Source organism: Salminus brasiliensis, chromosome 18 (genome assembly GCF_030463535.1).
Source record: "Salminus brasiliensis chromosome 18, fSalBra1.hap2, whole genome shotgun sequence".
In the NCBI taxonomy this organism is placed as follows: domain Eukaryota; kingdom Metazoa; phylum Chordata; class Actinopteri; order Characiformes; family Bryconidae; genus Salminus; species Salminus brasiliensis.
Window position 1 is genome coordinate 11,689,696 of NC_132895.1, and position 27,030 is coordinate 11,716,725.

A 27,030-nucleotide genomic window follows, 5' to 3' on the forward strand; every position below is an offset into this window, starting at 1 on the left:
AGCTGAGAGAATGATTATTGGTAATGACAATGAATGTCCAAACCATGTCAATATTTGAACATAATTTGTATTCAGATCCTAAACTATTCTTAATATATCTACTTATATATATCTAATTAGGGTGTTGCTATAGGGCTAAAGGGCATTGGATTCGGTCTAAATGGGAGGTGATTGGACTTTTTTTAATTCATAGCAACTTTGCGCTAGAATTCACCAGGAACCTGCACAGTCCTTACATTGAGAATTCCGGCCTCCATTCATACTCTCATCCGCACACATCTCTAACAGGTATCCAGCGTGGAAGGGGTGTATCAGGTCATGGTCCTGGTTCGATTGAGGTGCAGAGGTGTGCAGGCCAGAACCAAGTGGGACAGAGTGACAGGATGGGGTGTTTGGCTGACCTTGTTGGACTGTTTGTGTGGCTGACTGATGAGCTTGGCAGAACAACAGAAAGTGAGCGATGAGAATAGCAATTCATACCTTCAGTAATCATCCAGGTCGGTGCATGTGTATTGGTGTGTGTGTGTGTGTGTGTGTGTGTGTGTGTGTGTGTGTGTGTGTGTGTGTGTTTGTATTTGTCCTCGGTTGTCTGGAGCTTCTGGAGGGCTTCAGAACAGAATGACAGACAGAAGGGGAATTCTGTGCTAGAGAAACAAAGATGACTTACCACAGGACTTCACTTCACATGTCTTCGTTTCTGATTTCTTCCAGGTCTCCTGGTGGTTAAACTTTAAAAATAGACGAGCAAAAGAGGGTTCTTGGAGCAGTGCCACAGAAGAACCACATTTGGATCTCTAATGAATCATGCAGTAGATGGCATTTGCCCAAAAACCAGCTTCGTCCACCTTAGTTTTAGAACTTCCCATTTCCCCAATACCATGAAAAGCTCTCATCTGTTTCTCTATCATTTCTTTCTTCACAGCAAACGATAAAGGAATTCATAAGGCCTGCCCACTCAACAAGGTAGAGTTCAGTGGTTCTCATTCACAGTCCTCATGATTAAACCTCATTTTCTCTCTTCCTCATTGATCCTCATACAGACAAAACAGCACACAATTAATTTCCATAATTCACCCATTTAAATTCACTCACAGCTCCAGCCTTCAGTCTGTATTCTGGGGCTGTTTTTCCCTCCGACAGCCACAAACTGGGTCTAGCTCTAGACTGGAGAAGATTCATGGCGTGTGCAGTTTAATTCAAGCCCGGGCTTTATGTACGTCAGCAAAACTGTGTTTTGGGAGAAAGGGAGGTGGCACTGAAGACAACGGGATATTGAACAATAAACCAAAGCACTCTGGCTGAAGGCCGTGCGTATGTGATGCTGTGAGAATGGTGGCGACGTGAGAGAGGAGCAGCAAGAATGAACAGTAAAGGAAGTGGGATGGTGCTGCTGCTCAGACGTATTGATTAACTGGTTGAGCGTTTAATGCGTTAATGCACAGGGATTATGGGCTGGGCTGATGCTTCAGGAGTTCAGGCTCATTACCACGTCTGCTGCTGAAGACGAGCCGAATGACTGTCTTGTCTGTTTTGTTGTTCTGGTATCTTAGATCATGAAGTATTTAAACTGAGAATTGCCTCTCTGTGTTCTTACCTTCATTAATAACTAAGCTCCACATTTTATTTATTTATTTTTTTTATGAAAGTACTTTTCCTTGTTTTTTTTAGTTTACAAGACAAAAACAACCAGACATAACTCACCAACACACCAAAGGTCCTTAGAAACCCCAGTGTTCACTGTAGGCCAGTGTTTTTACTTTGCTATTCACCTCATTTAGTTGCTTATGCACACACAGCCCCTTTAACAGTGTGACCGTGTGCTGACAGCTAAATCTGCTCTGTGCTTTCTCTGCTGTGTGTGTGTGTGTGTGTGTGTGTCTGTGTGCGTGTGTGTGTATGCGCTGTTGATTTTCTTCCCATTCATCCCTCCTTTTCCTCTCTTCATCTGCAGTTGCTCCACGCTTCAGCACTGCTTACGGCTCCCAGTGCTATTATTTACAGTGGCCGGTCCACTGATGGTGTCCTCCCCTTTTCTCAGAGCACACCCTCTTTTATCTTCTCGCCTCAGAACCATATGTTCCAATAGTATTAGAGTAATGGGATTATGACTGAGAAGATATGCAGGGAATGCAGGCAAATGACAGCCAATCCAACAGTAAGATGATCCTGACATCATGCAGTGCAAAGGCTTAATATTAATATATTAATATTTATATAGATATAAGCACTTTATTAGGAAGAACTGTACACCTACTCATTTATGCAACTAATCATGCAGTCCAGCAGCTTCAGATAATGTTCATATTAATCATCAGAATGGGAAATGAAATCTGAGTGATTTGAGTGTGGCCTGATTGTTGGTGCCAGAAGGACTGGTTTACATATTTCTAGAACTGCTGATCCTCTGAGATGTTCAGCACACCAGTCTCTAGAGTTCAGAAAGGTACAACAAAGAAAACGTATCCAGCGTTTTCTGTCTGCAGACAGAAACAGCTTGTTGATGAGAGAGGTCAGCGGAGAATGTCCAGTCTGGTTGGAGCTGACAGAAAGGCTACAGTAACTCAGATAACCACTCTGTACAACTGTGAGGCCTTGAGGCAGATGGGCTACAACAGCAGATGACCATTCTGGAGAAACGTAGCCTGGTCTGACGAGTCTCAGTTTCTGCTGAGGAGCACAGATGATAGGATCATAATTGGCACCAACAGCGTGAATCCATGGACCTGACCTGCCTTGTGTCTACAGTCCAGACTGGAAGAGCTGGTGTAATGATGTGGACTGTGTTTTTGGGCACACTCGAATGCCACAGCCTATTTGAGTATAGTTGCTGACCATGTGCACCCCTGCACCGCCACAAGTTTCCCATCTTCTAACATGATAATTCATCGTGTCCCAAAGCAAAAGTTGAAGTTGAACATGACAGTTGGTTTCGTGTTCTTTAGCGGCCTTCCCAGTCACCAGATCTGAATCCAGTAGAATACCTTTGAGATGTGGTAGAACGGCAGATTCACCTCATGAATGTGCTCCTAAAAAACCTGCAGGAATTGCGTGACGCAATCATACCAAAATGGATCAGAATCCCAAAGGAGCGTTTCTGTCTTGAATTAAAGCTCTTCCGAGAGCCAAGGGAGGCCCAACCCAGCTCGGTGAGCGTTTATCTATATGTGTATGTGAGTGCTTGTGTGTCTATCCGTGTGTGTGTGTGTGTGTAGCCTAACAACCACAGTCGCATTCCCTCACTCTCCAAGCCTCTGCAGTGGTACGGTTGCAGAATGCCTTAAATCTTTATGGATGTGTAACCGACTTGGCACCGTGACCCTGACTCATGAATGAGTGTGTCAACCCTGCTGTATATAAAACCTGCTTTAACTTTCAGTGTGTGTATATGTGTGAGTGTGTGTGTGTATATGTGCCCCATTTCCATCCCTTCATCTGATAGTCATCATATAACTCAGTCCGTGGTCTCAGAGACCATATATGGCTCCACCGTGTTTCCTGTGTGTCACCCACCCACCCCTTCAACAGAAGAAGCCACGCCCCCTCTTATTTTTCTCTCCCACATCAATGGGAGATAGAGAAGAAGGGGGTTGGCGTCTTCTTCCACCTTTATTACGCCAAGCCCCGCCCTCAAGCGCTGAGATTGGCTAGCAGGTAGAAGGTGGCCCAGAGGTGGGCAACTTATGATCATAAACTGCTAGCCAATCGTAACGCAGGAGGGCGGGGCTAGGGTCAGCCAGCCCTCGCACGGGACAACACTAGCCAATCGCGTCCCGGATTGGGCGGAGCTTGTCTGAAGACAGGTGGGAAATGATAATACCGCGGTGGAGCTTCTGTGTCTGTGTGTTTATTCTCCTTTCAAGAAGTGCAGAGCAGCCAGGAGCAGACAGACCGGGTGCTCTGCTGTATCCCACATTCTTCTGCATAGCTTTCTCTGTGTTTGAGGAGGACCTGCTGTTTCATATAAGCTCACATTTGCTCCCTCCTTGCATTTCTCTCTGGCTTTGAGTGATATTTTGGAATGAGCTGCTTTCTCGCCAGCGTCGTTTTCCCTCCAGCATGGGAACTGCCGTGTCCAGAAGGAAGAATCTGAGAAACGATGCCATTTCGTCGGTGGCGGCAAAAGTTAGGTGAGTGCTTCCCTTTGTACTTGCATCCTATCCTGCCCCAGTATCCCTCCCCCCTTTAAGTGATGCTAAGATGCTCCAAGGTAACTCCAGAGTTACGAAACGATGCGCTGAGATGGTTCTGCAGCATCTTGTCCGTGCACCAAGGACGGGTCACACACAGTCTGACCAAGACTGAGCAGCATGCAACTGGAAACAAGGTCCCAGTAGCCCTGGAGATCAGCCCTGTGGTATTGAGATAATGTATGAATGGTGCTTCTCGCCCCTGTCAAGGATTGGGCTTTTGCATGCCTTCGCCGTCGCCAGAGTGGAATGCATGGTGGGAGAGGGGGATTTGAGGGGTTTATTTGCTCGTTTAGGCTCCGTGCAGTGCACTGCTGATGTAAGTGGGACGGTGCTGTAGCCCACTGTGCACATGCCGGAGCTGCATGGCTGTCAGGTACCACTGCGGAGGGTCTGCTCTGCATGCATTCAGTCAGAGAAGAGTGAATGGAGCTAATTGCAGGGGGATAGTAAGCCTAATCACTCCTATTCCCCACGCACGAGCTCAGACTGGGGCTCTGCGATGAACGGCGCACGCGGATACAAGCATAAGGGATGAAAGATAAGGGATGGAAAGGAAAGGAGGGTTTGGTGGTTTAGGTTTCCCACATTGCACTAGCTCCTTTAGGGCTGTGCTTTGTGTTTTCATGATCTCCTGCTCATAATGAAGCGCGAGGAGGTTAAAGAGGGCAGCAGCTCGCCAAGTTCACCTTGGGATGGACAGCGTTGCTAAAGCTGTGGAGTGGAACGTTTAATGTCTGGGAGATCTGGGAGCTCAATACGTCTGTCAATCAACCAGGCAAACAGTTAGTCAAGCATTTAATCAGTCAGTCAATAAGCCAGCCAATCAGTAGACCGGTCAGCCTGTCAATCAAGTCAGCCAATTAATATATCAATCGATTAGTCAATGAGTTGATCAGTCCAAGAATGAATCAATCAGTCATGAAGCCTATCAGTAGATCGGTAAGCCTGTCAGTCAAGTCAGCCAATGGATATATCTTAATCGAATAGCCAATCAATGAATCAATCAGAGAATAAATCAATTAGTCAGTAAGCCAGTCAGTCCAATCTGTCAATCAGTCAATCAAGTCAGCTAATAAATATTTTTATTAATCGATCAGAATTACTCAATCAGTCAGCATATCAGTTGATCAGTCAGCCAGTCAATCAAGTCAGCCAAAGTATGTGTAATAATCAATTAGCCAATCAGTTGATCAGTCAGGGAATAAATCAATCACTTGGTCAATCAGCCAGCTAATCTGTAGGTTGTTCAGCCTGTCAATCATGTCAGCCAATAAATATATCAATTGATTTGCGAACCAGTTGATCAATCAGAGAATCAATCGATTAATCAATTTACCAATTGGTCAGCCAGCCAGTCAGTCGATCAGTAATTCTGTCAGTCAGCTGGAAGTGACCTAGGCTGCTTTTGGTCGTTATATCACCGCTGAATTATGCTGGCACTGGACACACATAGCCATAGCCTAACGGCCGTGTAGCATTACAGGTCATTTATAGGCAGTGCTCATCCTTTGTCCTCTTCCATGTGCTTTCATGTCCTCTCAGTGTGTGTGCTGTACTGCCCTCATTTAAATAATGAGTATAGCGGCTCGGGTTCCAGATGATACATGTCGTATGACATCACAGGTGTTAAATATGTGTCATATTTATTGTCAGCCTCCTTTCACAGGGTCGTAGATGTAACCTATGTAACCTCAGCTTCTACGTGACCGTAGCATCCAGTGCCTTGCCTGAGAGTCAGCTCGCTTTAATTCATGAGTATGGGGTGCATGGCATTCCCTGTCCTCAGCCTATGTGTATGTGTGTGTAGGTATGTGAGTGCATGGCGAATGAGAGGAGAGAGAGACTGCTCAGTATGCAGGACAGGCGTGTGTGTGCACATTGCTCAGCATACTGATTTCAAACACAGTGTTGATATAACAGAGAGAGAGCCACAAAACATGGAGTACCCAGACACTCGTCAGCAGGGCTCGGACATGCTGTCTCACACACACACACACACATGCACACCCCAGAGGGTAATCACCCTGCTGCAGTGACATACACTTTAAAAACTGGAATACATTATTGATGCAAGTGTGCAGAAATGAGCGAAGGCCCGAGCACATTTTTGTTTGAATATGAATAATTAGACTGTAAGTAAGTACCACTGTAGCTCCAGGGCTGTTTCTGTGTATCAGTAACTTGCACAGAGTGCGTGCCGAAATGACTTATATCGGCTGAAGCATGGTAATGAGCAGGCATGTTCACACTCTCACCTCATATGCCATTTATTATGCTGCCTATAGTGAGATGCTGCATGTTTGGATAGGAAATAAGGGATTAATGCAGTGTAGTGTGAGTGGAAGCGTCTGTAAATATTAAATATTGGAAAGCTTTTTCTCTTTCCTACACTAAATGTTCTAATGACTGCATTTAGCACACACACACAGCCTGTCTAGCGCCAGTAGAGAAATACTGCCAATAGAAGATAAACACAAACCTAATGCCTAATGCCAGGTGTGGGCTAGTGGGGTATAATTCCCCCCAGAATTGAGCTGGAACTGTGTTGTCTGGAATGATGGTGCTCCATCCAGCACTTTTGGGATGAGCTGGGGAGTTGAATGCAATCTCCAAAATCTAGTAGAAAGCCTTCTACAAGACAGTTACTCCAACAAAAGCAGAAGAAACCCTTTTTTAATACGCTTGATTTGATTTCTGAAGAAACAATGAATGAGCAGCTGTCCCAATACTTTTGTCCATACAGTGTATTTTAAAATCAGTCAAATTCCCAACCTTGTCAAATATTAAACAGATTAAGGACTCTTACATACTTTCACCTTGCGTTCTCGGGTTACTTCACCTGACTATTTGTTATTCTCCCACAGAGGGAGGTGAGAAAATGACGCGAGAGGCTGTGAACTGTGACTCATATTTATCACAAAATCAAAGTCTTGAAACTCTTTAAAATTATGGTGCCAAACAAAGCTTTTTAGAGCAGTGCCATAGGCTAACCACTATTGGTTCTTTAAAGAACCTTTCAGTGAACGGTACTAATGTGTAAATGTACATTTTTTAAGGTTTAAAGAACCTCAGTGTAATTAATAATGCTGTTCAGCAACCTTATATTTTTAAAGGGGCTAAGCTCCAAAAACAGCCTCAAAAACAAACAAAGCATGTCCCCAAAAGCAAAGCATTTACATAGACCCACCAAGCACTTTATTAGGAACACAACAACAAGTCTAATATTGGGAAAGGCCTCCCTTTGCTCTCAAAACAGCCTCAATTCTTCATGGCTTGTGGATTACACAAGATCTTGGAAACATTCCTTTTAGATTCTGGTCCATATTGACATGATTGCATCCCATAATTCCTGCAGACTTTTCAGGTAGACATTCATGCTGAGAATCTCAAAGATCTCAGAGGTGTTCCATTGGATTCAGATCCGCTGACTGGGAAGGCCCCTAAGGAACACTGTACCTTTTGCTTTGGGACATGGTGCATCATCATGCTGGAAGTAGCTGTTAAAAGCTGGGTGAATTGGGGTCATGAGGGACGCACATGGTCAGCAACAGTACTGAAATAGTCTGTGGCATTCAAGCAAGAATTGATTGGTATCAAAGCCCCCAGGTGTGTTACACCCCCTCCACCAGTCTGGACTGCAGACACAAGGCAGGTTGGGTCAATAAATTCATGCTGTTTGCACCAAATTCTAACCCTATTAACTTTGTGCCTCAGCAGAGATTCATCAGACCAGGTTACATTTTCTTCAACTGCCTCAGTTTTGGTGCAGCCTCAGCTTTCTGTTCTTGGCTGTCAGAATTGGAACCAGACTTCTGCTGTTGCAGCCCATCCACCTTAAGGTTGGACGTGTTGTGCATTCAGGGATGTGTTTCTGCTCACCTCAGATGTACAGAGTCGTTATCTGGGCATTCTCCATTGACCTCTCTCATCAATAAGATGTTTTGTCTGCAGAACTGCAGCTGTTTTTTCCTTTATTGCAGACATAAGGATGTCAAAAATACATGAGAAATGTAGAATATGGCCTCTTCAAGAGAGCAGCAAGGAATGTCCTCAGACTGCTCCAGCCAAGCTTTCTTCAGAACCACAGCATCCCTCTATTTCAGCGTCCTACAGCTGCTCACTGTCCTCTCCTCTCTCATCTCAGCACACACTCTGCGCCCTGCACAATACATCTCTCTTTGAGCATGCTAGGGCTTCTTGCTGGCTCTCAATACTGTCTGTCCTTCAGGACCCCCTTCCTTTCACACATTCTCTCACAGAAGCAGTAGATATTGGCAGGGGTTTTTTCTGCACATCTTCAGCCCCTGTCTGAGTCATAGAACTGGATGGATGGATCCTATCAGAAACAATAGGCCAGAATAGAGGTCCAGACTGCTACTGCTTCTGGATGCCCCAGAGAGCAATCCTGCCCCCTGCCACTCCCTCGTCGTGCCACTTGAAGCCCATCCAGCCTGGTTTATGTGCAGAGAGGCTGAGTCATCACCGAGGACTCCATCACTCTCCACGCTGTCCATACACTCATGCATATTATGGGAGGTGAAACTAGAGGGCTCGAATCGCAGGCTTTGACTCAGCGTTTGCGAATCACGAGCTCGCACTTGTTGTGCAAATAGACACACACGGTCACGTCCGCTGAGAGCTGTTTGTTATTCCTCTGTCTTGTAGCTGTTCATGCCGGCAGCCAGCAGATAGCGATATGAAGCTGAAACAGATGCAGCCATGTGTTCTGAATTTCAGCAGGATTTGAGGGGAAAAAAGCATTACGATTTGAGAACAGTTGCTGTTTTAAAGGCTGTTTATTTACAACTAACTTACACTTACCCCAGATATAGTTGGTAAATGTAACATTGTACAGTAAAATATTACTTTATGGCATTTTGCTGACACTCTTATCCAGAGTGACGTACATTAGAATCATATTACACAGGTAGGAGAATGTTGTGTTAGGAGTTTTGCCCAGTTACACCAACCACAATAATTGGTGTAGGGTGGCTTACTTGTCCAGCTGGGGAATTAAACCCTAGTGTACCTAGGGGTGGACAATGTTGTTACCAAATACACAAATAAGCTAATAGCCTATAGCTGACAGGCAGTTTGTGCCACAATTATAACTGTGCTTCTTGTTACAACTACCAATGAACCATGTTGAGTTGTTGCATCCATTGCACACACACACAGGTCCTCTAGTCCCTGTAAAGAAGAACAGCCAATAGAATAGGACTCTCTGAAGGAGGTAACATGAACCTCTTGGCATGCCTAATGCTAATTGTGGGCTAGAGGGGTATAAAGCCCCCCCAGCATTGAGCTGTGGAGCAGTGGAACTTGCTGCACTTAAACGTCCATTAATTTTTAGCTATGAAAACTGTTCAGCTGCTCAGACACTTCGGACACATAACCATTCCTATACCTCTTTTCTAGCTTCCCCTTTCCAGTTATGTCTTGTATATACCTGATTTCTTTTTGACTTACCATCATTTGGACATCCAGGCTGCGGATCCTCTGGGAATGGAAAAGGCTTGCAGTGGCAGAGGTGCCAGACTGAAGCCATAGAGTGAAACAAAGTGAAAGCTGGAGTTTCAGAGCCATTGTATAACACTACTGACCCAATGAGACGGACTGAGCAACTGTATGTTGCTGGAAATGAGACACTATCTCTGTGATTGCCCAGAGCTCACCACTGTGCATATTCCTTACTAACCTGAAGTATGTGTTTATCACTCACTGTGAAAATGCATAATCACCAGTGGAGGAAGCACTTGAAGCACACAAACTTCATTAACTTTCTGTGTATTGTATCTTCTGAGGATCTCTTCCGAACAGGCTGCTGTGTTTTTCACATTTGAGGAGCCTTTTTGTTCGTCCAAGGCTGAGATATCGAGCAGGAGGAGAGGCTCATTTGAGTGTTTCCTTTGTTCAGCTCCCAACAGGCTGATGAAATTTGACTCTTTGATCTGTGGGTCTCCCAGACGGACGTGCTGAATGCCACCACTTCTTAAAAAAGGCCTGCTAGATTGCTGGCATCACAGCTGGAGCCCAAACCCTGTTAGATGCTCCTCCATATTGGAAATGACACTCGCATATCTGATAGCGAAGAACTCCTATATACACTTCATGAACAAAAGTATTGGGACACCTGCCCATTTATTGTTGTTTCTGAAATCACAGGCATTAAAAAAGAGTTTTCAAGGATTTTATCCAGCTTTTGTTGGAGTAACTGTCTCTACTGTCCAGGGAAGGCTTTTGCTGTGGGGATTTGGTTGCATTCAGCGACAAGATCAGGATATTGGATGATCACCAAACCGTCCCCAACTCCCCAGCTCATCCCAAAAATATTAGATTGAGAACACAGTCTCATTCCAATGAACACAGTTCCACTGTTCCATAGCTCAATGCTGGGGGGCTTTAAACCCCTCTAGTCCAGGCCTGGCATTAGGCATGGTGGAATGCATTCATTAGAAGGGATGTCCACAAACATTTGGACATGCAGTGTGTTTTCCATACAACTATGTATTCTAACTGACAGTGCTAATAGTGCTGCAGTGCCCAATTCGCTGATCCCTCACTTTTTCTGTTTAACAGCATCTAATTATTAACTTGTGCGGAAACTAAATTGTGGGCATGAGAAGGATAAATAGCTGAAGTAGTCAGGCAACTCAGAACGTGTGTGTGTGTGTGTGAGTGTGTGTGAGTGTCGCCTTCTTGCTCTCTTTATCTTCCAGTGCTAAGGATTAGAGAGCGCACTGTAATTAGCTTGATTGCATGAAACGATACAGATTCCAGGATGACTTTGACACTATGACTACGCCTTTGACATTGTTGACTCTGCCTATGAGTATGAGTGTGTGTGTGTGTGTGTGTGTGTGTGTGTGTGTGCGTGTGTGTGTTAATGAGAGAGAGAGAGAGAGAGAGAGAGAGAGAGAGAGAGGTGTGTGTATGAGGGAGGGCTCTAGACGTCATTAGGCTCGCTTGTGGAGCCGTAGGCCCCCGGAGGAGGTGACATTTTAATCACTGGTCTGTTCTGTGGGAAGGCCCCAAATGCTGTGTGAACAGGCTCTACTGGAACATGCTATTAGATCTGTCCTAATCTCCTTTACATCTCCACACAAGGGACCCTCAATCCCAGGTACACTGTCCATCAAAAGCATGAGGACATCTAGCTTTACAGACAGTTTGCTGCCACTTGGCCCTTAGGGTCACTGTGTTTTCACTGTTATCACTGTGTTTTACGTATCTGTAGGCTCTTCATCTTAAGCATTTACTGTAAATGTAATGTAAAGTTTTACTGTTTCAGTAACTGCTGTTAACTGACTAATACTAATACTAAGTATGTGGTTATGAAAGTAAGGGAGTGGAGCGTGGGCCCACATACAGACCCTTAAGGTTTAAGGGGGTCACAGGTCTGGCCTCAGGCAACGCTGCGGTCATGAGGCTAGTGTTACTGAAGCACACTTGCGGCAGTGATTGTCTCTGGAAACTGACTACAACATATTTTTCCAAAGTGGATTTTTGCGTTTCACCTCACAACCAGCTTTGACTAGGGCAAGCAGGGTTTGCGCCACTGTGTATGTTTAATAGTATATATGCATATATATAATGCATCAAGAGTTTTGAGGTTTTGGAATCAGCCTGTTTTCCAGCCCTGTTTGGGTGATATGGAAAAAATATTGTATCAAGATATTTAAAGATATTTTTTAACGATACACGATATTCATCAGGATAGACGAGATCGCAGACAAAATGCATCAGTAGTAATGGGTTTTTTAAAAACTACCATCCACCCATATTTAGTACAGTGATTTTTATTGAAATATGCTGCACTTTATCCAGTTAAACCAGACTAATTACACTATTTGTAATGAAGCATTCAGCTAATCAGTGTTATTTAGGCACTGATCATATCCTCAATGTGTTGCATGTTGTGTATCACGATAAGAAAATTGATCATGATACGATAAAATATTATCATATTGCCCAGCTCTAGGTTTATAGTATGTCCGTTCCATGTACTGAACTCTGTGTTCAACCATGCCAATTTTCCATTCCACGGTACCTATGGTTAGGCTTCATTTTCAAGTTTCACAGCTGCTCTTTATCATAATGTAAGGTTTTTGTAATTGTACATTTTTCTAGACTGCTTTAAATGAGTAAATCTTAGAAGGCCGTCCAGGCTGAAGCATTCCTTACAACTTCAAAATGAGTGAACAGAGGAGCTACACAGCTGTATATGTTAGATTAGTGCACATATGGACTGTTAATCCATTAAACAGCCTATGGTCTGCGTGCAAGCCAAAAGTGGTATTACAAACTTCTGTTACCAAAGAATAGCCCCACCAGTTTGTACAAAAACGTCCCTGTAGTTACTGAGTAATACGCCTTAGTGTGTAATAAGCTTTTCTGCATTAAGGGGTTAAATATAGTGCTTTTAATATTTTGTATGTTCAGTGTTAATTTGACATTGAATACTGTTAAAAAGAACACATTGAGTGCACATAGTATCACACACACTAGTGATGAGCATAATTTACACTTGATGGTATCTCCTGTGGTGTAGTGTGTACTTTTATAGCAAGTCTTGTCACATTGTCAATGGTGATCCAGCCCTGTTGGAGTGAATAAGGTTTTACTCTGTATTTTTTTGTTTTAAAAAAATGAAGAATATTCAGTTCTCCATGATTTTGGGTCCTTTGACTAAAACGTTACAGTGAGAAAATCATATTTTAAAAAGAAGGCAAGGTGTTCTGACAGGCAGGCTCACTCAGGAACACAGGAGAAAGAGTCCATCAGTCTGATATGTGAATTAGTAAAAGCTAAGAGACAGATTTATGTTCCTCCCTTATGCTCCTGAATAGATTATAGATATAGAAGTTGTACAGGCATCTTATAATGGTCCTCTTGGATCTGCCTGCCTGTATTAAGTATTTAGGAAGTCCTGGGAATGCTGCCAGCGGAGTGACTTTTAAAGGTATCTTTGACGTTTGTCCTCCGGAGGTATTTAGAGAAAGTGTTGAGGAAGTGAGGAAGGGCTGGGATCTCAGAAATAAGAGATTATTGCTTTGGAAGTTTGGCAAATTATTTCACAGCTACTGGACAATAAAATGGAGTTTTATTTTGCTGTATTGCTGGAGGTTTTATATTTGGGTGCCTCCAGTCTCAGCATTCCTAAGCTGCTTTTGCTAATATTGTATATAAAGGCTCTAAACAGGTGGGTAAGAGCTGCTCACATGTGCGTGCCTTCAAAGAGACGTGGAGTGGAGTGCAAGGGTGAAAGATCACATCTCTGCATGATAACTGTGTGTGTGTGTGTGTGTGTGTGTGTGTGTGTGTGTGTGTGTATTCCTCTGGATGTGTAGTAATAGTTGAGTGCTGTGTCATGTGCTGTATAGTGTCCCACTGAGCTGGATGCTTTCATCAGGACTGTGTACTCACCATGGTGCCTGAGAGAGAGCGTGAAGTAACAAAGCTCAGCAGAAGGACTCATGCGGTCAGTTTACTGGAGAGCAGCTAGCAGAATATGTTCAATAATGCTTAAACAAAACTGTCACAGATACACTCCAAAAGATAAAGGTGCCGAAAAAGCCTCCCTGAAGTGGATGATTCATTATAGGATGATTTATGTAAATGAGGCTAGTGTGTATAACCTTTCTAAAGTCTGAAAAGCCTCCTACACATCTGTTCTCCAAAATAATGTTTTATCAACTGATGAACAAAAAATGCTGCTGTTTCACGTAAATATCTACGAATGCTTGAACCCTTTAAAACTCCATATATAAGCCCACACTTTTTATTACTGTCATAATTTACATTAGTTTCAGAGGCCCTATGTCATGATCCATTCGGTCTGACAATGACGGGAGAACACTCGCAGGGGATGGACCAAAGCGAGGAGTTTATTGGCAACAATAAACCATAAACGAAACAGAAATGCAGCACCAATCACAAGGGATAAGGAAGAACTGAACAAAACCGTGACAAACAATACTGGGCAAACAAAAGGAACACACCTGGGGCTGGTGAGGCACTAGGGCAGTGCTGGCTGCCGGGGCTGAGCCAATACCATTCCTCAGAAACATAAACCTCCAAGCCGAGCCTGGGAAAGCTACGAACTAGGACATATAGAGTAGCGCTAGTCAGGCGCATATAACTTACTAGACTTGAGAGCGTGAGGAGTCAGCCGCCAAACCTAGACAACTGATCCGGTCCGAAGATGAGGAGAGATAACTGCTGAAGCAAGCTGGAGAGTCGCTCACTCCTGGAGCTCCAGGACCCCAGCTTGCAGAACCGAAGAAGCCTGGCGAAAGATCGCCACAGACCTACAGTAGCTCCCTAATTGACCCTGAAGCAAGAGCAGCCTAGCTAGTTAGCTTCCCCTGCCAAGCTAGCCAGGTAGAGAGAGAGTCCTCTGTACGAGGATGGACTCTACAGACCAGACCGGTGTCTGAGTCTCTACCGTTAACCGAATAACCTGGGTGCATGTGGTGCACTAAGGGTAATCCTCGGCAACCAGCAGCTGGCACTAGCCCTACTTAAATACACCAGCCCACAGGTGTAACACATTAACCAAACAAAGAACAGTCACGTGACAACCAAAACCAGAAACCAAAATGGGGACGAGGGGTGTCAACCCGAAGGTCCATTTCAACATAAAATTCCTTCCTTTGAATAAACATGGCATGGTTCATTAACATATAGTTCCTTTTCGCCTGTGAGCCGTGGCCCGGGACCGTCTTTGGGGCGGGCGCGACGGCACGGGCGTGGCACCCTACAACAGAACCCTGTGGATCTGGTAGGCGAAATGGCTATATGACAGTTTTTGCTTTATGATTAATAACTAAATTTATATATATTTATTTATGTATGTATTTATTTCAAAGTCCACTTAAGATGTTTGTGTGGATTTATTTGCCAAAACCAGTTCTAATTCATATTTACATAATCTTTACTTCTGGCACATATACATACATATATTCTTATTCTTCTCATTTTCACCTAGCAATGCCATGGCAACCATCTGGGGTGCACTAGCAAAGCAACTATTTGGCAACCACAACAATCAATACCACAGAAACCACCTGTGATATCATAGCAATTACATAGCAACTGCACTCCAACTACCTAACCTAACTTTGCATCTCTAGAGTAACCTACTAGTAACTGCATATTAACCATTTAGCAATACCATAGCAACCACTTGGATTCCCTAACAAGCTCGTAGCAACCACCGAGTTACTATAGTGACCACCTACACAACTACTTAGCAATGCCAAATCAACCACCTAGCGATGTATACTGATAGCAATTACTTAGCAACATAATAGTGAACATTTAGTAACTGCAAAGCAACCACCTAGCAACAACTTAGCAACCACCTAAAATATACTGCAGCAACCACCTAGCAACTACTTGGCAACACAAAGCAACCACCTAGCAACAGCATAGCAACCACCTGGATACCATAACAACCACTTAGCAACCACCAGGGTACTACATAGTAACCACCTAGCAACTACTTAGCATTCCCAAAAGAACTACTTAGCAACATATACTGACACCATAGCAACTACGTAGCTACTCCATGGCAACCAACTAGTAACTGCATAGCAGCCAACTAGCAACAATGTAGTAAGCACCGAGCAACCACATGCCAACTTTATCTTAGATTGCTACTTCTGATGTAACTTGCAGATTGTAGCTAAGCTCACTCAACCAATTACAACTGATTTCCCACTGCTGGAAAGCTGCTGAAGGAAGATCTGAGTATGCAATATGAAACTTTCTGCAGCTGAATTTCCAGTGTGTGGACGATGTGGACAGAGGAGTAAACTCCCTACTTTGGTATTTGAGCAGTGTTAGTGTACTACATCCAGCTCTTTTGTTTAAAAAAAGTAGGGAAATGTGCCTTTCACGTGTTGAGCTGTTCAGATGCCCACAGCTGTTTCTCGCGTGACTTGGCGGATCAAGATAAGCACTAGCTTTAGCCTTTTCTCACCGTGATTCGCACTCTTTCATCTTTAACAGGCTAATGGACTGTCTACATATTTCCTTTTTCCATCTCTTTCATTCCCTCAGCCTCCTCCGCTTGGTTGCTCTCACCTTGCTTTTCTCACACACACACACACACACACACACATGTGCGCATACGTATCTTCCTTACTGCCTCCATTTCTCCCTGTCACATGGATAGCAGCATGCAGCCATCTACTCTGCTTCTCTTTTTATTATTCCTCCCCAGTGACACTCACTGATGTCTGCATAGGATTTGTGACAGTCTCTTGCGCGCTCTCTCTCTCTCTGTCTCTCCATCTCAGTATCTCTCTCTTTCTCTCTCGCACGCTCTCTCTCTCTCTCCTGAAGGGGTATGAATACACCTAAAACAAACAGGGCTGTAGAACTGGGGTTAAGAGACCTTTAAACAGCAGTTACACCGAGTCCACTGTAGATATGGAATTATGGGGCTTGTACCCCTTTTCTGCAGTCTCCATGATTTTTGGCAAGAATTGGTTTTTTTTTGCCTCTGGGCTCCCCCTACAGTTGGGGAGTGTAATTAGCTTTTACACCACTGCTGTAAATACAAATACTTTAAGCTATACACTTGCATTTCTTGACAAGTGGAGATGAAAGAAGCATGTGCACTGAGGCGGTAGAGTAATGCTACAGTATTTTACACAAATACTGTAGCATTTTGCAGTTCTTTGCAAGAGGTCTTATGCAGCTCCACCAAAGTTGCATGGTGCAGTAGCAGCATTGGGGCCCAGACATGGCAATGTCAGTGATGCTATTAGAATTAGACATTCTTTAAATGTGCCTAGGAAAGGAAGTTAAGTGTGTCAGGCCATTAATAAGATGACAGGTATTTCACATCAATGCAAAAGGCCTGTAAGAAAGGATACAGCTGTATAAAGCCGAGGACAGATTTGGCCTCTTTTTGCCTCTCTCTCCTTTGACAGAGGCCTCACCCAGTCTTCTGTACTTCTCCTTATGTATTATTAATGGTGCAATTTTCCAGGTGGCAGAACGCGTGTTGTCATGTTGATGTTAATCAAAGCTCAGAGGATATAAATGAAAAATATGAGGCATTGTGTGAGGCCGTCAGAGGGAGCTGATAATTACCTCTTACTGCTAAAAGTCTTTTCATCATCACACCATGCAGAGATGGAGAGTCACACTAGCGGCATGTGAGTGTGCGAGTGTGCGGTAAGTCGTCAAAAAAGGCAACAAATTCCCCCCTGTTAAACGATCTCCTCTATAGTTAAAGCTCCTCCTACGGAGTTGCCTGCCATCCAGCCTGTGGGAGTTAATAAAGCGCTGGCTGATGTGGCTGTATAGAATAGAAAGGCAGCAGAGGAGGCGGTGACGACAGAGTCACAGAGACATATGCACAGGCTATATGTAGTGCTGTACACACAGAACTGGTGTGAGTCGACCTGCGATCAGTACTGCAGCCACCAACCTGTTTTTGAATGACCACTGACCACTAAATTCTGCCAATAAGCGAACATTAGCTAACACTACCCCCTGCCTGCCGTAACAGCGTAAGCTTTCACAGACATTTAAAATAACATTTTAAATCATTTGAAATTAACAACACACGCTAAATTTCCGTGTTGATCTATTCGTTCTCCATCCACAAATGCGATCCTTCTTAGCAACTGTTGCCAAGTGAACCAAAATATCTACTTGACCTAATAAACATTACGTAGACAAACAGTAGCTGTAGCTAACTGAAACTCAGCTGGGTAAAAACGCTAAACTTGCCTCCATCCTAAGCTTAGCTTCATTAGCTTATACGACAGAAAGCGTCACCGGATCAACAGTGGGAATGGCCATGTGTGACCGGGAGCCCCAGAGAGCGCAGACGACCTAGCTCTCTCTGGATGGGATGGCTGGCCCTTGCTCACCCTCCATCACTCACTGTGCTAGCCAGTGTAGACAGTCTGTTAGCTGAAAGCAGCTTTTAGCAGAATTGGCATTTTGTTTTTCCTGACCCTGCGTGATGAGGGGGTCCAAACTGGTGGGATAGAATTGGAAATGACAAAAATTGGGTTAAAGACTAAATTCATCCTCAGTATCATATATGAAACAGCACATATGAAGAATGCATGTTTGGGGGGTCGATAACAAGTGTGTGGTGCTCCAGTAAGAGCTCCAGCATTCAGAGGGTCAGCGCCTACCACTATGTAACAGAGGGGAAAATCCTCTCCATTTCATTGCCAATTGAGGCATAGTCTGTAGAAGTTTCAGCAGAACTGAATTTTTGACCACTTGGTGGCGCACTAACCAGGTTTGGAACAACAAAAGTGTCATTTATCTCCATATTCTGGTTATTACTGCAAAATCACTTCAAGAAAAATATTTGTGGATTAAAAAAAACATATTTGGAGAACATTAGCACCACTAACAGGTAACAGTGCTCAATTCCACTCAGCTCAAAGGCTCCCCGAAAGTGGCCTGTGTGTCTCCTCAGATTGATCTGACTCTCCCATTAGCTAGAAGCGAGAAGCAGCTGAGTGCTTGTTATGGTCAGAGACGGAGACGTCGGCTTTCAGACCACCGGTGTAGGCTGACATTGAATAATTGAGAGCACTGTCATATGGCCTCGTGTCAGCAATGCAAAAGCTGCCTTCACATTCTGGGACGTGGCGTCAGTGGGCCCGGGGCTACAGCCCCCGCTGGGAATCACCTGTAGAGGAATCCCCCGGCTGCCTGACAGCTTCTGTGGAGGTGGCTGCAGTTTTGAGAGCGGTGTGGGTGTTTGGAAAGGGGATGGACACAGTTTGACACTTTTATTGCAGATACACAGTTCCGGCGGGCGGGCGTGCATGTGGATGTCTGTTTTGTGTAGGGGTATTATCTTCGCTGTGGAAACACAAGAAAAGCCTGCCCTCAGAAGACACCGTTTGACACTTTTATTGCAGATACACCATTCCGGCATATGTGTGTGTGTATGTCTGCGCCAGTGTGTGTTTTTGTAGAGGCATTATCTTCACTGTGGAAATAAACAGAGATAAAGCTTGCCCTCATTAAACGCTTCCCATTCTGTTTGTGTCCTACGCTGTTTGGATGCAGAACAGCTTATTTAAACACCGATGACTCACAAGGGGTCCGCACTGGCCCCTATGCCAGCATATGTGGATCAGAATATGCTGTAATTTGGTGATTAGGGCCTCGGCATATCTGTGCAATGTATAGAAGCCACTAAATGCTCTTAAACTGCTGGTTGGCTGTATGGAATTGCTGCTTGTTGCAGTTGCAGTCTGGGATGCAGCGCTCCACCAGTGAATTCAGAGCAGAATCAGTGGAGTCTTCTGCTCTTCTGATCTGTTAAGCTCATTCCCCATGATCCTCAGGGTGCCTGAAAGATGGTGACTGATGAAACCCCCTCAGGCGCACCACTAATTACTGTCTCGCTCTCTTCTTTGATTTTTGCCGTCTACGGTAAGCCACTGGGAACTTATTTCCCCTGTGGAAGGAGTTGTGACATTCATTTCCATCAGTGTTTAAAACGAACAAAGTTTCAAAACACCAGATGTTTGAGGCCACCAAATTATGAGGGAGATGGCAAGAAGATATCTGCACACACTCTGAAAAGAAGGGGCTTTGAAATGCCCCGGATAAGGTCCTAATGCAGCATAAACCAAGATTTTCTGGATTCGGGATCAGTCTCTACTGTTTGAGAGTGGGATGGAGGCCAGATCACAGCACAGTTACACTGTTTTGGAATATTTGTGTATGTGTATTTGAATATGTCATCTAGGTAAAGCGGAAAACTCTCATAGGACGTTTTGCAAATCAGAGAATCTGGACATCAGTTCCCAATCAGACATAATTCCCAAATGTTTCCATAACATATTTGTTAACAATACCATAAAGTTCATATATCCTACATTTATGTAGTATTATTTAATTTTTTTTCCTTTATTATTCTTTTTATTATTTCTTTAAATAATGGCAATTTTCCGAGCATGTTTGTATCCATTAGACCTAAATTACATTTGTTAGTTTGTTTATAAGACCAAAAGAGTGACCTCTTTTTTGACTGGTTGTGCTTTATTGTGCCTCATTTGTATAGCCATAGTCTGCACTCTTTAAAAAAAAAAAAAAAAAAAAAGATGCTACAAATATAAATTTGAGGATGTACAAGACTTGACAGTGCATTGTGGTGCACAAGCAATGTATTTATCCCAGTCGAATGAACTGTTCAAGCATTAATGTATGCAAGCAACCAGCACCAACCAATAACCTACTTCAGCATGGTCATGTCATGCACAAGATTTCCCATCTCTTAGTTGTAGTATCATTAGGTAGATTATGTGACATGCCATGAGAATATCAAATCATCAATCCTATGTTATGAATCGTATCATGAGTGGCTGAGTGTATTGTTTCCCCCGTACTTCATTTAATTTAAATGTGTAATATTGGGACTATAACAGCAGGATGTGGCATTATCCTTTGTCACTTGAGAGCAGGGCGCGTTTGATTTTTTACTCTATTACAGTGACTGTTCTGTCACACTCGTAAGTTCATGCCTAAATTACCCTAACTGGGCAAGTCAACCACCCAGTTGACTTGCATTTTTGCTTCCCGAATGGCTTGTCTGTACAGAACACTGAAAAATGTATAAATTAGGGTTCAGAAACTTCAGAATTTTTTTTTTTGCCTGTGTATATCTTAGTTTTACTCTTAAAGGGTTGAAGAAATGTGGAATGCTTTTTAAACAGCATGAAGGAAAACTATTGCAATGATGATGTCAGACTGTAAAACATCTCTGAATTCTGGTCTTATTTTTTATCACTTGTTGCAGGAAGTGGATGTGTATGGCTGTGTGTAGATTAAGCAGTTCAGCAGTTTCTGGCACTTCCAAGTGTTTATAATTGAACCGCCAGGTTTTTTTTCTGTTCAGGGTTACACACTAATTTTCAAGGGTCAGCACTCTACATCTAACACGCCAAAGCACATTATGGATTTTTTTTATTCTTTTCTTTTTGTCTTTCTCTTCCTCTCACACATGAATTGACTCACAAATTAGCGCTGCCATGACGCTCATTTGAAGACAAGATTGGGGACCAAAGGTTATCAAACTAGATTATGTTTGTCATCTGTGTTCTTTATGTGTTCCCTGTGTCTCTTTTTCTCCTCTCTCTCTCTGTCACTCTCAACCTGTTTTCCTTATTCACAAGCCTGGAGTGGAGAGATAAACACATTACATCTCAGTCTGTGGGTGGCAGACATCTACAAAGCTGTCAGTAATGCCCCCCCCCCCTCTCTTTCTCTGTCTTTCACGTTGTCTCTCTACCAACCCCCTCCCCATTTCACCGTTTTGCACTAAAACGTGCCCCCTGCTCCCTCTCCCTCACTGTGGAGCAGAGCTTTAAAGACCAGCAATTCCAGCTGCAACACCGTCTTCCAAGGTGGCGTAGACTGCTGCGTTAAAACAATCCCCATTTAAGTGCTTCATGCCTTGGGCTGGTGTCAGCTTCCCAGGTGACTTTAAGAGCGGAGAATTGCAAAGAAGGCAATGGGGAGCTGGGATGTACTGGGATGGCTGAAGCTAAGCGAGTGCAGTCAGAATGAGGCGCTGAGGCTGAGCGTCCGGGTTAATGAGCTCCCAGTTCAGACTGCATTTGTTTTAATCAGCGTAGGCAAATTCAAAGGCAAGCCGCCGGACTGATTGAACTGGCTGCTGAACATTTGGCAGAAAGTAATATTGGATTTGTTCAAAGTAATTGATTGACCTCAGCAACAGGTACTCCCTTTTCTGGTGTGTGTGTGTGTAATCTGAGTGTGTCTCTTTGTCTCTCTGCAGAGCAGCCAGAGCATTTGGAGAGTATCTTCACACTCATCCTGAGAGCCGGAACGGATCAGGTCAGCTCAGACTTTCCTGGCTCTGCTTTCCCTACTGTTCTTTTTTCCTTGTCTTTCCCCCCTTTTCACTTGCTCTAGGTTGGACCTCTGAGGCAGTCATATTTCAGTAAAAGCATCACTTTTCTGTGAAGGTGTAGAACTGCAGCTGAAAGTTGGATGCAGTGTAGAATACAGTAATATACAGTGTTCAGTTTATTCTCATGTTCTGGCCAAAATAACACATTCTCTGGCTATTTCCCTCCAATTTCTGCAAAATTCAGTCACTTGGATGTCAGTCTTTCAGTATTTCATGTGAAATAACTCATTTCTAGAGAGTCGGAATTGTTCACTGTGGTGGAGATAGTAACGAGTTGAGAAACTTCTTTATTCTGATTACAGGGCTAGAAATTTAGATTAGAATTGCTTGAAATCTGGAAATGACCTTAATCACCAGAAAATTTTCATAGTTTTATGGTTTTGGCCTAAAACATATATTTTAATACCATTCATGATTGAGAGCAAAAATAGTCCTAAAAAACATGTTTTTAAACAAAAGAACACGACAGGGAATGTGTTATCAAGAATAACAACATCAGGGCTGTCATTTGGTCGCCATAGGTCATCACAGCTGTGGTGTTATTTGCGACATCATACCCTATCTTCTATTTTACAAACTAAGGAAACAAAATAAATCAAAGAAGTCTTTTAATAGATAAAGTCCTGCCCTTCAACAAAAAGTGCCAATTACCTTGCTGTCATCACAAATATCAGCTCGGTTAGAATGCTTCTCAACCAATTATATGATGAGGTTGAACTGTTGCATAACCTTCTATTTCCTCTACCTCTATTCTCTATTCCTCTATTCTGTTTGTTTTATCACTGTTTTATCATTATCAGCATATAAAATATTTACACACACACATACACACATAATATTATCTAAATAATAGTAATAGCTATATTTGTGCGTAGATCTCCCAACCCCTGGTTCCCATCAACACCACTGTAAAGATGGTTGGTGTGGCGCAACAGATAACACCACCACCTACCATTGCGTTACAACAACACCATGTGGAAGACCAGGGTTCAGTTCCCAGTCTGGGTGACTATGCTGCGCTACACCAATAAGAGTCCTTGGGCAAGACTCCGAACACTACATTGGCCCACCTCTGTAATACGAGTAACCTTGTAAGTCGCTCTGGATAAGAGCGTCTGCTAAATGCCGTAAATGTAAATGTAAAGACAACTGGTTTTACATCAAAACAATCTGAATGGGTTTTGTTAAAAGTTTAACAATAGAATTATGCAGAAATTGTGAATAATTGGTAAACGTTTTTTACAGTACTTTTTGTGTAAAACTTTGTGTCTGGATTCTAATCCTGGTTAATAATTCCATCAGTCATGTTTATGTATTCAGACTACTACCCTTTTTTGTTCCCAGTGCAATTTCAGATGTATCTATCTTATTATGTGGAATTGTTTAGGGTCCTTATTCTATATGTAAGGTTAAAAACATCTTTGCTTTGTTAATGCAGAAACCAGAGGTGCTGTTACAAATGTCCACAGCAAAGAATCAGTATCAAATGTGGGTCAGTCTTGTCTAACTGATGTCTGGTTTGTTTAACAAGGTTTGCATTGATGCTGATACTGACCCAAAATATCAGATTCAGATGCATTCACATTTGAATCACTGTGAGCCCAGAGATTTGCACCCGTACTGTGATTGTGGCCTCATTTGTCTTTTTTTGTCTGTGTCTTGTATTTCTGTATCTATCTCTGTTTATCAATGTAGATCACTTACTGTCTGACACCCTCATTGGCCACGACTCTGATTCCCCAGACAGCGTGTGCACTCAGAACAACAATCACCACCACAACTACCCCTTACAGGACACGTCCAGCAGCAGCAGCAGCGGTGCTGACCCCAGCTTGATTAACCCCACCCTGGGCCTCCTGCAGCCTCCTCCTCTTCCTCCACCTGCCTCCTCCGCCTCCCTCTCCTCAACCTCCAAGAGCCGCCTGTCGCTGGAACGCAGCTTCTCAGCCGAGGAGGAACAGCAGAAGTGTGTGGAGTGCTCCCTGCAGCCGTCCCGCGTCTACACCATCAGTGGCGAGAGCGCCATGCTGACCAGCAAGGAGAGCTTAGAGCTGGAGGTGCTGAGGGGGGCACGGGATGCCCCTCCTTCGACGTCCCAAAATTTGGGCCAACCCTCAGCCTCCTCCTCCACATCCTCCTCACCCACCCAGCAGCATCACCACCACCATGGCGGAGGGCCAGTGGGAGGCGGAGGCGCCAGCCACCACCATGGCAACCATCACCACGGCAACCACCACCACGCCGGCACCAGCGGGGGTGGGACCAACCAGCATGGAATCTGCGGAGGGTCCGTTAGCTCCGGAGCTGGACCGTCCCAACAACAGCACCATCACCACCACCACCACCACCTGTCCCAGCCACTCCAGAGCTCCGTCAGCGCCCACAACATCCGTGGCTGGGGCGAGGCCAGAGAGTGTGGCCTGGCCTGTGAGGCCTGTCCTGGAGCACCCTCCCGCAGCCAGGGCTCGCTGGACCTGGAGAGCAGCACACGAGAGGCAGGCAAGCAGCCCCGGCGGCCACTAGAGCGGATGTGCAGTGTGGACCGGGTGACTGGGCTGGACAGAGGTGAGAGGGGACAGAGAATGAGGGAGAGAGAAAGAGAGGAGCTCAAAGGGGAGTGGTGCGATGGGGGTTAAATTGGGGTTTATGAGGTGCATTACTTCTTTAACAGGTATCAGTGATGTTCAGTTTCGTTGGTTAATTGCTGGTATTATGAAATCTTTCACTTTTAGAATTACTGAGCTATAAAAGTTTACATTTTTATTTCGATTTCCCAGTCTGACATTTTTCTGCTGATATTTTATCAATACCCAATAAATCAGTGCAGTATTTAATATTATACACAGTGGAATTTTAACATATTGACTGTATCCTTAGAAGCCACTTGCTAAATATTTATAAATATTTAGATTTATCACAGTTTATGTGTTTAGATTACACATCAGCCATAACATTGTGAATAACATTGTTTGATCACATGATTCTCTTTACAATGCCACCTGGCAGTAGGTGGGCTAAATTAGGCATTGTAGGTGCCACAACTAATCAACTTAGTTAACTAAAAATGATGAAGAAATTAGTTGGCGATAAGTTTAATAGCCGATTAGTTGGTGATGTCATTGTGCATGTTTCTCACACTAACTAGGGACGGTTCTGGACGAACGTGGATCGTGGTTTAAAAGCCAAAGCTTTACCATAACAGCGTGAAAGAGAGTTTTACTGCTGTGGTTCTTTTCATGATAATAATTCTCTCAATCTGGATGCAGAGTCTGTCATGTGAACAGAGTGTGTGGAGAAACCGCTACAGGACCATAAGACGCGGCCACACATCTACAGCACCATGACTTTGGTGTGTGAGTGGAGAGTAGAGTTCTATTGCTGTGAGCCGTGTGAGTCAGGGGTTGAGTGACATAATCATTGAGGAGGCTGGTTTCTGGTTGAAATATGAATGTGAGTTTTTGTAAGGCTCTGTAACTTGGCATCTGTTTACTGATTAAGTCCCGCCATTCAACAGAAAGAGCCAATCAGCTTGCTGGTTCCAGATAAAGTTTGGCCCTTCAACAAAACAAGCCAATCAGCTTCCTGGTTAGGAGCGGAGGAGGCCTGACAAGGCTCCAGCCAGTTGGTGTCAAAATTCAAATCATTAATATAAATGTATTAATGTAATAAAAAATGGTTTAGAAATGGTTTAAATTTCTGCGAAACCTCAGTATCGGAGCTGAGCTCTGCTTGGTGTAAGCATTCAACCAGCGGTGCTGAAGCTCCGGCCTAATTTAACCCCTGGGGGGGGAGGAAGGGGCGTCCGTTGATTGTGCCGTGGTCTGTATTTTTTTGTGTCTCTCTCTCTCTTTTCCTCTGTGTCACTGTGATCCTCTCTCGCCCTCTGTGCAGTGGACCTGTGAGTGTTCTGTGTGCACAGTAACACACTGATAATGAATCCATTTAAATACAAAGTGACCCGCATGATCACAAACGCTGCTAACACAGCCAACCACACCTTTTCCCCCTAACAGATGACAGCCACTGGTACCCCAAAGAGAACATGTTCTCCTTCCAGACCGCTACCACAACTATGCAAGCGTGAGTAACCCACTCACGTCCACACACACACACACACACACACACACTTCAGTACAAATACACACTCTTTTACTTTGCAGTGACTGCAGGGACAGATGGCCCTGCAAGTGCTGCTGTATCCACACACATTCAGCACTTTAGTGACATTCTCAAACACACAGTGTCGCAGGGACTCAGGAAGTTGACAAGTACACAGTGAGCAGATCACACACACAACCCCCCACCCCACACACACACACACACCAAAAACACACATCAAAAACACACATAAAGGAAACACACTTTATCGCTTACTACAAATCTCAGTTTTAATCAAAGTGCAAATTTCTCTCTCTCTTTCTCTCTCTCTCTCTCTTTCTCTCGCTCCTCTCCATGTGTGCCCTCCCTCATTATCCTGCAGGATATCGTGAGTACAATTTTTCATAATATTTCTTGCCAATTGAATTCTAGCTTCTCCCTCTGTCCGCCCAGCCGCCTGTTCTGCACCCTGTAACCCACCCCCCTCCTGCGTTACTCCTGGCTGAGTGTTTGAAGTTACCAAGGAGACTCGAGTGTGGTTTAGAGCACTAAGTTGAATTCATGAGAAGTGCCAGCTTGTATGCCTTACATCTTCAGTTCTCCTTCTGAATCAGGTGCGGTTCTGAAGGCCAATAAAGAGCTAATCTAAACCGAATCAACTGTATATTAAACACATCCGGACAGCTCTTCAGTGATGTAGTATGTAGTGCTGAAAGAGCCCAGTGTCTAGTTTGTTTATTCAGGTTTACATTCTTCCTGATATCCCATTGCAGCATATGTCCAAATGTTTGTGGGCACCCCTTT

At 44.0% G+C, this 27,030-nt stretch overlaps 1 protein-coding gene across 1 annotated transcript in view; it reads left to right on the forward strand.

The window, feature by feature from the left end:
* Positions 1-3,855: 3,855 nt before the first annotated feature.
* nsmfa (NMDA receptor synaptonuclear signaling and neuronal migration factor a) overlaps positions 3,856-27,030 on the forward strand; it is a 47,784-nt gene continuing 24,609 nt past the window's right edge. Inside the window, exons 1-5 of the mRNA XM_072661559.1 lie at positions 3,856-4,127; positions 21,994-22,052; positions 23,824-24,693; positions 26,142-26,208; positions 26,609-26,614. Of these exons, the coding sequence (XP_072517660.1) occupies positions 4,057-4,127; positions 21,994-22,052; positions 23,824-24,693; positions 26,142-26,208; positions 26,609-26,614 (1,073 nt within the window). The 5' untranslated portion in view covers positions 3,856-4,056. The remainder of the gene's footprint in view (positions 4,128-21,993; positions 22,053-23,823; positions 24,694-26,141; positions 26,209-26,608; positions 26,615-27,030) is intronic.